This window comes from Nomascus leucogenys, chromosome 3, assembly GCF_006542625.1.
Source record: "Nomascus leucogenys isolate Asia chromosome 3, Asia_NLE_v1, whole genome shotgun sequence".
NCBI classification, from domain to species: Eukaryota; Metazoa; Chordata; class Mammalia; order Primates; family Hylobatidae; genus Nomascus; species Nomascus leucogenys.
The window spans coordinates 38,333,605-38,349,660 of NC_044383.1; the positions used below are offsets into that span (position 1 = coordinate 38,333,605).

General features: G+C 43.2%; 1 protein-coding gene across 42 annotated transcripts in view; it reads left to right on the top strand.

Annotated features, from left to right (window-relative positions):
* Window positions 1–14,819, top strand: part of SORBS1 (sorbin and SH3 domain containing 1) — a 247,838-nt gene extending 233,019 nt beyond the window's left edge. For 30 of the 42 annotated variants that reach the window (XM_030809195.1, XM_030809211.1, XM_030809199.1 and 27 more), the window contains 3 exons: window positions 4,410–4,600; window positions 8,137–8,249; window positions 11,459–14,819. In XM_030809195.1, coding sequence (XP_030665055.1) covers window positions 4,410–4,600; window positions 8,137–8,249; window positions 11,459–11,526 — 372 coding nt within the window. In that variant the 3' untranslated portion in view covers window positions 11,527–14,819. The remainder of the gene's footprint in view (window positions 1–4,409; window positions 4,601–8,136; window positions 8,250–11,458) is intronic. The other 12 variants (XM_030809224.1, XM_030809225.1, XM_030809227.1 and 9 more) reach the window with 1 other exon arrangement.
* The last annotated feature ends 1,237 nt before the right edge of the window (window positions 14,820–16,056 follow it).

Consider the following 16,056-nt stretch of genomic DNA (forward strand, 5'->3'; position numbering starts at 1 on the left):
TTTTATGAGCTATTTCACTTAAATCTAAACAGAAAGAAATTGAGTCTTAGCTAATAGAATATATGTTTATCTTGCCACCTTTCTTCATTTATTCAGCAAACGCTAAGTGAGGCACCCAGTCATCCCTACCTCTCAGGAATGGGGTTAAGTTTGTACTATACAGATGTTAAAGCTGTGATGATGATTATCCTTAGCTTTGAGTATGGCCTGAGACCAAGGAAGGTACAAGGTGGACCATCAGTATCGCTTCCGGTACTATAGTTCATAATTAATAATTGGACGCTATTACTGTACACCGTATCTTTTACATAAGGAAATGTCTTTGAACACCTAGAGTAAAAAGTATTCAAGAAGAGAAATGATAGATAGTGCCTGTTTTCAGACAAGGCAGAAATTGGGTGTTGCTATCATAGTTACACATGCAATCTAATCATGACCCAAGAGGGAGGTGGCAGGTGGTGGAGATTAGATGTCAAAGGGCTCAGCTCTCACACTACCTCGTACAAACCTCACAAGGTCAGGTCCCAGCCACCTGGCAAAGGCCTAACGTCTCGAGACATTGTAGAAGAAGCATGAAATGGCCCCTTTTGTTTTGTCTCTTCCTTTACTCCTGTCAGAGTCCGAGGTGACTGATTTGAGTGATTGCAGTTTAGAAAGGGTTTGGAGAACTTGAAGACGCTTCCCAAAAGGACAAGAGTATAGAAGTGGAGTTGGGCACAGTGGCTCACGCCTGTAATCCCAGCACTTTGGGAGGCCGAGGTGGGCAGATCATTTGAGGTCAGGAGTTCGAAACCAGCCTGACCAACATGGTGAAACCCCATCTCTACTAAAAATACAAAAAAAATAGCTGGACGTGGTGGCCCATGCCTGTAATCCCAGCTACTTGGGAGGCTGAGGCAGGAGAATTGCTTGAACCTGGGAAACAGAGGTTGCAGTGAGCCCAAATCGCACCTGGGCAACAGAGCAAGATTCCGTCTCAAAAAAAAAAAAAAAAAAGAAGTAGTGCCTGGGATGGAACTCCTCTGAGCCTTAAATTCCTTATTCTGCACTCCTCAAGTCAGAGGGTTAGTACAAAAGTCAGATATGTAATGGACCTATATATGTTTGTAAAATATCAAGTTCTTCTTACTATATTTGATTCACTGATCCTCTTTTCAGCACCAAATTGTTTGCTGGATAATTGATTCCAGTCACTCCTTTGGGATGAACGAAGTTGAGTGGAAGGAGGCTAGGTTCCTGTAAACTATGGAGATCTTGCCAAGAGATTGTCTACATCCTCTCTTTATACCACATTTGACCTGAGGTCATGAGGCCACCAGCTGGAATTTGGAAATATTTTGTTTTTTATGAGAACTTTTGTTTTCATGAGGTGTGACCCAGACCACCAGTCTTGGCATACTGTAGCCAAAGAATCTCAGTGTAGGGCAGTTGAGGTCCTCTGCACCCTTGCTGCCTACAGTTGGTCTGTGAACCAGCAGTGTCAGCACTACCAAGTAGAAATGCAGAATTTCACAATACAGCCCATGTGTATCAAGTCAGAGTCTACATTTTAACAGGATCCCAGATGATAGCTATATACATTAAAGTCTAAGAAGGGTGGCTCTACAATATCCCAATTAGTCATAGTCCACAGCAGCCTCAGCTTAAACAGCTGCCGTGGCAGCCAACTCATTTCCACTTGAGGCAGCCCCTTGTATTGTTGGATTGTTTGGAAGTTCTCCCTTCTGTCATGTTAAAATCTGCCTGTCATTGTCACCCACTCAAGGTGACATTTCAGAAGTTTCATTCTTCTGAAAGCCTGCATAGAAGGTACTTGGAAATGTCCATTTCTTTCCTTTGTGATATGGACACCTTAATCCAGAGGCAGCGAGTGGAGGGTGGGTGGTATTGGAGCCACACAAGGTCGGCTCCCAGTCACCCGGCAAAGACCTAACGTCCAGAGTCATTGTAGAAGAAGCATGACATGGCCCATTTAGTTCCGCCTCTTCCTTTACTTCTGTCAGAGTGCAAGGTGACTGGTTTGAGTGGTTGCAGTTTAGAAGGTTTTTGGAGAACTTGAAGAGGCTTCCCAAAAGGACAGGGGTATTGAAATGATGCCTGCAATGGAAGTTAGTCCTGCAGGGTGTGCTGATGGCTGAGGACATTTCCAGTGGAGGTGAACAGGAGAGGGTGGTCTGGTGGAGCGGAAAGAGCAGCTGAGCCACTTTACCTCTTACTGGCTGTGTGATGTTGAGGAATGCATGAAACCCCTCTGAGCATCAGCTTCCTGGGTTTTTAAAGAAAACAATGATAAACCCTGTCCTGCCTGACTCCAGGGTTTCTGAGGGACTCACTGAAGATGAGGTCAGTGAGCACACTTGATAAGGTAGAAGATGATCTGAGGATAAAAGACAAGGTCAGATGGGACAATAGATGAAGCCAAGAGAAAAGCCTACCACTGACTTGATGTGTGACCTCAGGGGAGACTCCCACTCTTTCTGTGTCTGTCTGTGAAACAGGTGGGTCATGCACAAAAGATTTCTAAGTGCCCGTCTAGAAGACCCTGGAGTTGTGGCCTATTGCTTTATTCTTTTAATTTTTATTTATTTATTTTTTTGAGACAGGGTCTTGCTTTGTCACCCAGGCTGGAGTGCAGCAGTGCAATCATGGCTCACTGCGGCCTGAATCTCCCGGGCTCAGTTGATCCCAAATAGCTGGGACTGCAGGTGTATGCTGCCACACCCAGCTAATTTTTGTATTTTTTTGTAGAGATGGGGTTTTGCTTTGTTGCCCAGGCTGGTCTCCAACTCTCAGGCTCAAGCAGTCCTCCCACCTTGGCCTCCCAAAGTGCTGGGATTACAGGCATGAGCCACCATGCCTGGCCGGCCTGTTGCTATTATTGCATGTTACCTGGAGGATTTTTTCAAGGATGGCTCTTCAGGGTATTTATTTAGAAAAACTTCCTAGAGCTTGGAATTGAGTCCTTTCTGGGGGACATGGTTCCAAACACTCTTCCAGTGAAGGCCTGGCCTCTACAATGGAAGCCCCACTCAAAAGGCGGGTTTGCTTGGCCATGTTTGCACCTGTGTTTCTATGTCAGCATGTGGTACCTGGGTTGGTGAGTGAAGAGTGACAGTTTCGTCACACACAGTCCTATTTCTGGAAGCAAGCTCTGTCCTACAAGCTATCTGAACTCATCTCATACCTCACTGGAGTGTGTCATTTGCAGATTTTTCCAGGGGAATGGTCTTGGTTGATACTTCATATATTACCAAGGAAGTTTTCAAAAATGTTATTCCCTTTTTCAGTTTTTATAAGTTTCTGAAATACAACAGACTTGATGGTTCTACAGGTCTGCTCTGCTAGAGGAGGCTTCCAGTCAACAAAATAACCAAAACTGGCTTTGGTTTCAGCCGCCTTCCCTAGATGCTTACTAGCTGAGCGTGAGGGGACCAATATGTGTGAAGGGACCTGGCTAAGATGGCCTTTCTGAGTCTCTCTTCTGCCAATCTGGGGACCCTGTGTTGTTCATCCTCACTTCACTGCAGCCATGTTTCCAATTTCCCATTTCATTTCCTGGATGCTTGCTTCTAACTCTACATTTGCATTTTCTTCTGTGCACCCACCGTGTTGTTGTGGAGACTTGGTAGCCATAGGCTGCCAGTATCCGGTGTCATCCAAGCGTGATGGTGTGGTACGTGGATTTGCTCATGCTTTTATTTTGAATCCTTTCCAATGTGACATCTGCTAAAATGTCTCCCTTATAATTTGCTTGGTGATCACAGCTTTCTCATCATTCATTGAGAGCAGGACCTGATCTCACAGAATCTGAAAAGAGCTATGTGGTAAGATGCCTGTTGAATAAGACTGCAGCTTTTCTAAAGAGAATTTTTACTGATCCTTACTTCTGGAATCTAGACTAGAATGCCTGGTTAACCCACAGAAACATTATTTACAAGAATTCTGTGGCTATTGTAGTAGAGCGAGATGTTAGGCCACTCCATTACCCCCAGCCCCTGGAAAAGAGCAGAGGAATTTAGAGACAATATTTCTACTCTGCCTATATGTGGGATTAAATTAATGTATTAGTGCATGATTGGGATACATACTTGCATTTCTACGCTAAAGTATTCCATTTGTAACAGTTACTCACTAATTTCAGGCTTTTATGCTGCTGTCTTTTTTTTTTAATATTCTTACTAAATCCCAAATTCTTCTGTATCTTACCTGTTTTTCCATGCTTACGCCTGGATCCCTCCTGCACTCCACTACTGGAATATCTATTTTTTTAACCTGGATCTTCAACTCTGTTTTCTCCCTGGACTTATGTGCTTCGTCTGGAATGTTACATCTCTTCCTCTCTTTCTTTTTTTTGTCCCCATGTTGACTGTTTTATTGGGGTTTCTGGATATCTCGGGGCCACCTCACAGGAAGCGGTTTGCAATGAGATCATAAACATTGCCGAAAAATCTGTTCATTACTGCAGCACTGTTTCTCATCCCCTTGACTTTCATCACAAGGTATCCCCTTCTGACAATAAATCATCTTTAATCATTTCTCAGCAACCTCAAGCCCAGCAGCGAAGAGTCACCCCCGACAGGAGTCAAACCTCACAGGATTTGTAAGTACCCCTGGTGAACTTCGATTCTCATGTTCTCAGAGGACTGTTGGTCTTACAAAGTGGGTCACTGGCTGAATATGGGGCAGTCATTTGCAGGAATGAGTGAATTACTCCCAGGTTCTCTCCTGAGGATTTCCAGTGAAGGCCATTGTCTGCATCAGCCAAGGTGAAAACAGGTGGCAGGTAAATAAAGGCCATCATAGACTGCTGGGAGAGAGAGACAGGTAAAGATTAACTGCTGTAGAGTGTCAAATGAGAGCTGTGCTGACTGGTTTCAGTGCTAGTGTAGTGGGAATATAGAGGAAGGAATAGTTAATTCTGACCAGCCATGAATGAAAGGGTTGCTTCATTCATTCATTCATAAAAAATTATTGGATATCTCCCATGTTTTAAGCACATAGGAGAAAACTCTGTGCACAGAGAAAGAGAGATTTGGACCAAACACTGAAAGACAAACTGGATTCTGAGAGCTAGAAAAGGGAGGAAAATATCTTCCCAGAGGTGAGGACCACATGTGCAAAGGCATAGAGTGGGTGGTATTTGGAGAACTTGAAAGGGCCCGTGTAGCTGCAGCATATGGTTCATGGAAGAGATAGAGATGAAGCTCAGAGGTGGGATGGGACCAGATGGTAGATTCCAGAATGCAGTTGAAGTAAGTTTGGATTTTATTCTGCAGGTACTAGGGAGCCATTGAAGGTTTTTGAAGTAAGGAACATATTGATCATATTTTGTTGTAGGGAGATAACTCTGGCAACAGAGTGGAGGGCAGATTTCATAGATCAGGGACAAAGATGTTTGTTAGAAGACATCAATCCAGCTAAGAAGCCATGAGGGCCTGAGCCAGGACAAAGTGGGCATTTTGTAACCGTGGAAGTGAGTATAATTACCAACAGAGATACAGGTAAAGAAGCCTAGCCAGCCACAGAGACAGAGAAGGGCAACAAGAGATGCCAGTGAGGGTCTAAGACGTTCACTTCACAGAACAGCTACAGCATCTGATCAGCAGTGTCACCTGCCCCAGAGAGGCCAAGAGTGGGAAATGAGAAATGTCCACCAGGCATTTTCCATGGCAACTGGAAAAATCCCTGGGGACCTCTGATATGGCAGTATTAGTGTTAGTAGGGGTAGTGGCAAGTGCTGTGTTAGGAAGGGTCAATGGTGACTGGAAGGCAGGGGGCTATAGATCAAGGGAATCGCAGAGGCAAGGGAGGTGTTTTTAGGGTGCAGAGACAAGCAAATTTTACCAGAGTAAAATGCCAGTTAATGCAAATAAGATGTAAGTGAGGCCAGGTGCGGTGGCTCACACCTGTAATCCCAGCACTTTGGGAGGCCAAGGTGGGTGGATCACGAGGACAAGAGATTGAGCCGTCCTGGCCAACATGGTGAAACCCTGTCTCTACCAAAAATACAAAAATTAGCTGGGCGTGGTGGCATGCGCCTGTAGTCCCAGCTACTTAGGAGGCTGAGGCAGGAGAATCGCTTGAACTCCGGAGACGGAGGTTGCAGTGAGCCGAGATTGTGCCATTGCACTCCAGCCTAGAGACAGAGCGAGACGCTGTCAAAAAAAAAAAAAAATTAAGTGAAGGAAGAGCCCAGGAAGGGGGTTCAACATGGCTTGGAGAAGGGACCTTTCTTTCCTCACATGTGTGAGCAGGGGTAGGAAGGTGAGTGGAGGCACAGAGACTTAAATCTGGAGGGGAGGAGGATTAAGGTGCTGCCCACAGCAAGCTTTGGTCTCCAGAAGTGGGGGCAGAGTGAGAGCTCTTGGCTGAGCATGGGGCATCAGGATTGGCAGGAAGCTGGGGGAAGGACCCCATGGGACAATGTTCTGAGGAGTATGAGGTTCATCCCAAATTAGAGCTGACTTGGGGACCCAAGCAGCAAGAGTGTGGGACTTTGTCCAGCCAGTCTCCACTGTCTAGGAGTGAAAACAGAGAAGCAGATATTGGAGTTATTTCCCAGGGCTGAGGCTGGCAAAGCAGCCATGGTGGGAGTTAAAGGGCCCCGGCATTCTAAGAAGCTGGCAAGGGGCATGTATTGGGAGGCTAGTAGGGGACTCCAAATTGAGTAGGAGACAGCAAGCAAATACAGAAACATGAAAAAAAAAGTATTTATTTACCGATTGGAAATTGATCTGCATCTCTTAATTCCTCATTTGAGACCTACCTTCTGGCAACCAGATCCATCCTCCAAATTATCAATACATTTGGATAAATATGGAAAGTGAAGTTGTGCCTCTGGTTTTAGCAGAGCAGAATGAACCTCTTGTTTCTGGGAACTGACTTCCACTTGCTTGTTTCTAGTCTTTCTTGCTTGCACACTGGAATTCATTGACATCTACTGGAAATGGTAGATGACTGGCTCATTTACAGTTTTGCCTGCTACTGTTGTGTCTCAAAATAGTAAACAGAGTTGTAAAGTTGGTGCATAGTAGGTGCCTCTTATGTATTTGTCGAAGAAATAAATAAAAACAAAGCTTTTCCTTGATGCCAAAGCAAGGATCAGGTTTCACCACAAGCAGTCCAGCTGTCTCCAGTGGCTGCTAGAACAGACAAAACAGCACCGACCCAATGCCTTAGGCCAACTAGCAAGTAAATAAAAATCTTGCCCTCAACGCTCACTGGGATAGAAAAAAGAAAAAAACTTTCAAGGGTTTCAGAAAAATGACATCCACATTTAAAAGCAGTGAATGAAATGTGTTTAGGCATGTAAAGAAACTCAAGATAGTTTTGCTAAACAGTGAGACAATTGGAATGTACTTTTAATAGCCATATATGTAGCTATTATATATATTATATATGACTATTATACACACACTTTTTTTAAAAAACAAATGTTTTATGTTCTCCATATGTATGACCAGAATGTAATGTCTCTGGGCCCAAATAACTTCTGATTATGCTTGATAATCTACATATATTATCCTGTGTTAAGGAAAAGGCTTAGTTTACTTTAAAGCAGGGGTCCCCGATCCCCAGGCATTACCACCTGGGCTTTGCCTCCTGTCAGATCAGCAGTGCATTAGATTCTCACAGGAGCATGAACCCTATTGTGAACTGCACATGTGAGGGATCAAGGTTATGCCCTCCTTATGAGAATCTAACTAATGTCCTGATGGTTTCATCCCAAAACCATCCCCCCACCCCACTCCATCTGTGGAAAAATTGTCTCCCACAAAACCAGTCCCTGGTGCCTAAAAGGTTGGGGACCACTGCTTTAAAGGCAGAGGTCGGGGTAGAGTAGGAAGTGCTCTAGATAAAAAGGCTTGGCTATGGTAACCAAATGAAGCTAAGTAAGACTGATCATGGCTTGCTTGTCAGAAGTTCTCCATCCCTCAGTCTTAATTAACTTATATGTTGAATGCATCTCCCCAAATGCTAAGTTATTAGGGAAATAGTCAATAAAATGCTTTTATCCCTACTGATAAGTAGGAAACACGACTGAAAAGTCGACTGAACTTGAAATGGAGTTTAAAAATTCATTATTTAATCCTGTCGACATTTGAGTCACTTACTATTCTTTTTTTTCATGTTTAGATTTAGCTATCAAGCATTATATAGCTATATACCACAGAATGATGATGAGTTGGAACTCCGCGATGGAGATATCGTTGATGTCATGGAAAAATGTGATGATGGATGGTTTGTTGGTAAGAATCTCATCGTGCTTTTCTTACTAGTTGTGTATTGAGGGAATAACGGGGCGATGAGCCATGCAAAAAGCAAAGCAGTCTTCTCTGCACAGAAAGAAGAGCCTTCTCAGATTTTTACGACCTTGGGAATTCTGGGCCACCAGTCTGTGTTGCTATTATGATGGTGTCGATGTTGCTAATGTTGAACCTGAAACCAAATCTGCTGCACAGAAGAGTAGTTGTCAAATTTATTAATTGGGTTTCCATGTATTTTTTATTTTTTTATTTTTATTTATTTATTTATTTATTGAGACAGAATCTCACTCTGTCGCCCAGGCTAGAGTGCAGTAGCGCAATCTCGGCTCACTGCCACCTCTGCCTCCTGGGTTCAAGCAATTCTCCTGTCTCAGCCTCCCGAGTAGCTGGGACTACAGGCACCTGCCACCACGCCCAGCTAATTTTTGTATTTTTGGTAGAGACAGGGTTTCACCTTGTTGGTCAGGCTGGTCTTGAACTCCTGACCTCAGGTGATCCACCCACCTTGGCCTCCCAAAGTGTTGGGATTACAGGCATAAGCCACCGCACCCGGCCCTAGTTTCCACATATATTTATATTGTGCATGTGTCTATTTTGCATTTGGAAATTTTATTTTTAAAACCCTTATGAAATAACACAAGAAAATGTTGACTGAGCCTATGTCTCTACCATGAAACTCAGGCATATGCGTAGACATTCTAAAGACCTTATTTACTCCAGGCTTTCAATAATATTAATCAAAGCAGCCTGCTTAATTAAAGGATTTGCCTTTACAAGAAGGAGAGAGATCAATATTTATTGAGATTCTGTTACAAAGCAGACACTGTGTTTGATATGCTTTTATTGATGTTCTCTCAACAAACAGCCCTGTAAGATAAGAATTATCCTCATCTATCAGATTCAAAAACTGAGGCCCAAAGAAGTTAATTAACTACGCCAAGATCACCAAGGTAGCAAATAGTGGGGTCAGGATTTGAACTCAGGCCACCCATCTCTCCTGAAATCTGTGTTCTTTCTGCTCAGGCATGAATATAATGCTGGGAGATATTGACCCACTCTGCCTCAGTTTCTCCCTGTACAAGTGGCTTTACCTTCATCTTCTTTCCAAAGACCAGCCCTTCCCTGATTTTTCTGGCAAGGCTTTGCTAAAGCAAAGTAATATCAGGGTTCGGGTGGTGAGGACAGCAAGACCTCAGCATGAATGAGAAGTCAGAAAGATTTGCCTTGTCCTCACCAGCCTCTTAGAGAACTGCCCCATCCTCCCAAGGTCCACAGAAGCCCACGGCCCTCACTACTTTGAGTCATCTGTTCAGTAGAAATCAGGTCTGAGAAGTCAGTGACCACTCTAGTGCAGTGCAATCCAATGGAAACGCAATGTAAGCCATGTATGAAATGTAAAATTTTCTAGAAGCCACATTGAAAAGAAGTAAAAAGAAACCAGTGAAATTAATTCTAATGTATTTTGTAAACCCAGTGCATTCAAAATGCTACCATTTGAACATGTAATCAGTATTAGAAATTGTTAGTGAGTTCTTTTACAGACATCTTTTCATACTAAGTCTTTGAAACCCAATGTGTATTTCATAGTTACAGCACAGCTCATTTCAGACTAGCTATATTTCAAGTGTTCAGTAGTCACACGTGGCTAACATTTTAGAGAGTGCAGCGCTAGTATGCACTAGCTGTTAAACTCGTTCAGGAATATATATATATTTTTATGAGAACTTAGGTGTGGGAAGGAGCACCAGTTCTCTAATGAAGGCCTGCCAGGCAGCTGGGTAAAGGAAATATTTTGGGATGAGTATCTTCCTTGCATCCTTCAACTCTTCACTCGCTTTTTTTTTTTTTTTTTTTTTTTTGAGATAGAGTCTTGGTTTGTCACCCAGGCTCGAGTACAGTGGCACAAACCTGGCTCACTGCAAGCTCCACCTCCCGGGTTCAAGCGCTTCTCCTGCGTCAGCCTCCCAAGTAGCTGGGACTACAGGCCCGCATCAGCACGCCTAGCTAATTTTTGTATTTTTAATGGAAATGGGGTTTTATTGTCTTGGCCAGGCTGGTCTCGAACTCCTGACCTCAAGTGATCTGCCTGCCTCAGCCTCCCAAAGTGCTGGGATTGCAGGCGTGAGCCACCATGCCCAGCCTCCTCAGTCACTTTGAAAAGTAGCATTTTCAAACTACAAATAAAGTAGCCTTAGCAGAACTCATTTTTCTCATCCATAAGGAAAGATGCTAACTAGCTATGTGGCCCTAGGCAAGGTTCTTATTATCTCTGTACCCTGCCATCTCAGTTCTCTAACCTTCTTGGCCATTCTCCATAGGAGTTCAACTAGATGTTTTAGATGTCCTAAGCTTTAACATATTTTTTTAGCTTAGAAGTTTCACTTTGGGTAGTAATTCCAACCCACTGGTAGTGGCTGCTTGAGATGTTGTGTACAACAGGATTCCGAAGCCAAATCTAAGCCAATCGTGATAAGGGTGCAATTATCAAATTGGGATGTCTGCTAAAGAGACGATAATGATGATACAACATATATTTGCCACTCCTGCTTTAGAGAGAGAATCCCAAGGGAAGGAACTAGATTAAGGATCAGCAGTGCTGCATCTGGAGCAGCCCAGGAAGGGCTTTGTTCCCAGATGCCTCAGTGCTCCTGGCTTAGCAGGAGCCCTAACAAGGTTAGTACCAAAGATAGGGACTCAGTTGGGGGCTTAGGCACAAGCTCAATAGGAATTTCCTTTTGATGGGTGGCCACAGTCAGTGGGCTTTTAGAAACTGCATGGTTTAGAAAATCTAAATCTCAGGTATCTTCTTGTGTCAGATAAATGTATGAATTCCTCCACAAAGCAGAAGTGTTGGAAAGAGCAATGGACTGGGAGTCAGAAGACCTCGGTTCAGATTCTGCCTCTGATAGTTACTAAGCAGTGGGACCTCAGACGTGTTACTTCTACTCTCTGAACCTGGGTTCCTTCTTCTGAAAAACAGGAGTACTAGAAATGCCTACACTGCTTACCACCCAGCATTATTTGGCAGCCTGAGTGAGATAAGATAGAGGAAAGGACTTTGGAAACCATATGGTATTCTCTAAGCTGCAGGACTGTTACAAGGGATTTTGGAGCAGAAATCTCTGCAGTGTGCTGTCTCAACTCAAGCAAGTGGGTCTTCTCATGTTTTGTATGTGTGTGTTTTTTCATAGGTACTTCAAGAAGGACAAGGCAGTTTGGTACTTTTCCAGGCAACTATGTAAAACCTTTGTATCTGTAAGAAGACTGAAAACCATGGAGATTATTTTTATTGGAGGATGAAGCGTCATTCATGAACTGATCTTTTTAGTTGAGTCAGTAGGAAAATTAATACAGTGGATAAAGTAAGAAGCAAAAGACAGGGACAGAGAAGTGTTGTGTTTAAAACCCAAGCCTGTCTAAGGTTACTGTGTGTTAGACAGGGCCGAACTAGTGTGCTGAGCAAAAATAATTGAAGCAAATTGTATTTACTTAGCCGCTTCTGGGAGCCACTTCAGCCTTTCCCGTCCCCTCCACCTCTTGGATAATCTGACCTGAAGCATAGTCCAGGAGCAGAGTTAGCCAGAAATGCCTCCTGCTGCCCCAGCCTTAGAGAGCTCCCATCTCAAAGGAATCATTGAGCCTGAAGGCTTCAAGCCCAAGAATGCACCAAGACCCCCAGCCTACGTTTCTCAGCTCCCTGGAGCCAGCTGATCCTGTAACGCTGCTGGAGGTCAGTCTGAGCTACCAAGACTGTCCCTAGACAAAGATGGAGTCCCCCACACTGCCCAAGACCAAATCCCTCACTCAACCTGCTGAGATGTGGATGGGGAAACGGAGGCAAAACTGAGGCACCCAATGCATTCAGCCTGCTGTGCAGTAGTGCCATTGACTGCCCTGGTGTTCAGACAGAAAAGCACACAAGGTTTGCCCATGAGAATTGGGGAACAGATGGCCAAGCAGATAGGTTATGTCTGTTTTCTGAGTGGTGAAGTCAGGAAGCCCTGTGGCTCTGGAGGCCACTTGCAGTTCATTCTTTTCCCATATCCTTGGCTTTTAGAAATGGTTACCTTCAGGACAGTGCAGCTGCATTTATCAGAGCACTGTTGCTAAGTTTTCTTTTCTGGCTTGTGTTTGTCTGGGACAGTTTAGAATTGGGAGGCCTATTCTCATAGAAAACCAAAAATGATGTTCAATGATTCATTTAACATACACCAATGTACTCTGGCTGCTGGGGGGACAACCATAAGCAAGACATGCCCAGGGTTTGCCGTGGCTCCAGATCTACTCCCTGTAGGAGTTCAAGGATCACACAAAATGTAGTAACCAGGGTTGTGAATCTGAATACACCCTGGCGAGGCTTCTCTTCAGACTGAAGCAGCAATTCTGCCACTACCAGCAGCAACCAGGACGTCTGTTCTTTGTGGGGGCCAGATCAGAAGAGAGAGGCCCCTATGACGCCCGGGCTGCTTGGTCACAACTCTGTCCAACTCAAGGAAGTTTATCGGCCTCTCTTAGACCACTGAGTGAGACAAATACAGAAATGACCCATTCCCTGCCCACCAGAAACTCAGAGGTGATTGGGGAGACAGACACAGGAAAACGAACTTAATCAAGAGAGACTGTGATATGTGCTAAGAAGGGTGTGAGGGAGGAAGAGATGAATTTTCCCTGGAGGGATCCTAGAAAGCATTGTCATATTGCCATCTCCATTAGCCCACTTTTAAACAACTAGAGTGCTGGAAGAACCTTTGTCTGAGGGTAGTTCATAGCTGGAAATACTTGGAATATTTTCCAGAGTCTAAACTCTCATCTTCCCCCACAGATACACATCCAAGCTTACAAATAGGAGTAGCAATTCTAGGTGGTAGGGTTGTGTACAGGAACCCCTGGCTGTCTGCATATATCTCAGAATTACCCCAGGACCACTGTCCCAAAGTCTAGAGTCTTTACAGGTAGGCAAAATTTGTTTTCAATGCCTGTGCCTCAGCTGCTGTCACAAATATCCATCTTAGGATCCCACCAGCTTCCCATCCCCCACCAGACAGCCACAGTACCCTCACTTTCTCCCTATTGTTCTTTCAAATCCTGTTCTCAGGAAAGAAACTGCCACTAATTCATTCACACTAAGGTGTAAATGATTGATAATAGGAATGAGTTACCTCTTCCCACAGACATTTGTTTTTAAGTATGACAGAGCAGGGCCTTAATCCCAAGGGAAAAGGTTATGGAACTGGAGGGGGTGAGCTTTCTGGGTAGAAGGAGACTTCCTGATTTTCCTTAAAACCCAGTAAGAGTAAGACCTCTTGCTTTGGAAGGTCTGCTCCACCATCTGAGAGCACTGTTTTTTTGGGTTTTTTTTTTTTTTTTTTTTTTTACTGTCTCTGAGGGAATATAGTAAAAATGCATATGCACGTGCAATTCGCACGGCAGCATTTCACTGATTTTGGAATATATTGGCTAATGTGTTTCCTGGTCTTTAGATGCAAACCATTAATAACACTATCTTATCTAATAGTTTTTTCAGGGGTGCTTCTTGATTAGTAGGTAATTTGGAACACCTCTTTAAATACAGCTAGAAAATAAAACCAATTTGTAAAGCCACATTTGCATATGATGCCAGCCTCACGCATTTGTATATCTCCAGAAATTCAGGTATGCCTCACCAATTTGCCCGTCTTTAATAAAATCTTGTGTTAAAATTTGCATCACGTCGCCTTCCTATGTATGATGAAACAAGAAACAGATTTCCAATTGCTCTTTTGTCTTCAGACATTTAGTAATATAAAGTACCTATTTTTATGCTGAAATGTTTATACTGGTTTATTAATAGCAAGTGCAACTAATTGGCGGCATGCCTTGCAACACATTTTGATATATTAGCCATGCTTCCGGGTAAAGGCAAGCCCCAAACTCCTTATCTTTTGCAGTCTCTCTGGGATCAGTAAAAGAAAAAAAAAAAAATGTGCTTAAGAAGTGGGACTGTAAATATGTATATTTAACTTTGTATAGCCCATGTACCTACCTTGTATAGAAAAATAATTTTAAAAATTTGAATGGAAGGGGGTGAAGGAACTCATGAAGTTTTTTTGCATTTTTATTTAAATGAAGGAATTCCAAATAACTCACCTACAGATTTTTAGCACAAAAATAGCCATTGTAAAGTGTTAAAATTTACGATAAGTATTCTATTGGGGAGGGAAGGTAACTATGATCTCAGTTACAGTTTTTTTTTTTCCTTTTTAATTTCATTATTTTGGGTTTTTGGTTTTTGCAGTCCTATTTATCTGCAGTCGTATTAAGTCCTATTGCTAGAATAGGTTACTACAAAAAAGATTATATTCTGAAAGAAAAATAACTGACATTATATATAACCAATTAATTTAAAGTATTGCCATTTAAATTACACACTGAGAGCATGTCCTGTGCAGACATAGATTTTTCTGTTCATTTATTTTTCTTCATTGCAGTGGATTGATTTGATAAATAGATGTGTTGAATTACTACATTTGCTGTACATACTATTTAATAAACCTTATTCAGAATTGCGTGGCATATGTTTGTTCTGGTCATTCATTGTTTCTTTCCTTCCTTTGCCAAGCTTCTCAAATGAGGCTTAAATTCACTGCTTCAATTTCTTATACCCTCCTTTCCATTCTTAATCATTTACCATCTGCCTTCTGCCACCTCCTTGAAGACACCACTTCTTACCTTACTTTTTTCTCAATAACCTAACTCCTGACCCTCTGAATTAATTGATTACTGTTGACCATTTTGCCATTATTTCTAAAATATCTTTGTATTTGTTCTGATAACAAAAGTAATGCGCAAATGTCTTTAAAAACAAAAGTAAAACATTATAAAATATGTATAATTGGTCTAGATTTGCTGTATAAAACAGGGGCATGGGAAATGACATAGCACTTTGTTTTTCTAAATCAAATTAATCTGGCTATGAGTCCTCTCTTGGTATGGGTGGGCGAAAATGCAATCTGTCCTTCTTCTCCTCCAAACAAAATGTGTTAAGGCACTAGGCATGCAGTTTCCCCTGGCATCCCATGGCTACAACTACTGCCATCTTAGTGTGGGATGGGGTCTGCTGCACACAAGGCATGGATCTGTCCCCGAATAGGAAAGCTCATGCCTCTACCCTCTCTCCCTGCGTTCTGTCCTCCACCTCCAACTCAAAGCACCAGTTTGCAATGCTGCCTCTGGGGTAACTCAGTGTACTTGGGCCTCAAACGGATCTGGGAGAGGGGCCTAACAGTCTCTTCTTTCAAGAGCCTGACAGTCTTTAACACTAGGCCCTGAATCACAGGCCCTATGAACCCTTGTCTCCAACAAATCCATCAGCTTACCTCCTAACTACATTTAGAACCCAATCACTTCTACCATCATAGCCCAAGCCATTTTCTGTCACCTGGATCATTGCAATAACTTTCTAACTGGCCTCCCTGCTTCTGCTCTTGCCCCCTCTAGTCTAGTCTAGACAGAGCAACCAGAGTGATCATCTTAACGTTGGTCCAAAACCCTCTAGTGGCTTCTCATCTCGCTAATGTGGTACAATGGGAAGTCCATAGACATACTGCTCCTCCTGTCCCCCTTACCCCTGAATTCATCTCCTTCATTCCAGCCACACAGCCCTCTTTATGGCCTCAGACTCCTTAAGCACATTTGAGGTTCAGGGTCTTCATGTTTGCAATCCCCTGTGCCTGGAAGGCCCTTTCCCCAAGAGCTGCATGGTTTTCTTCCTCCTTTAGGTCTTCCTGTTGTAATGAGGCTTTTTGTGACT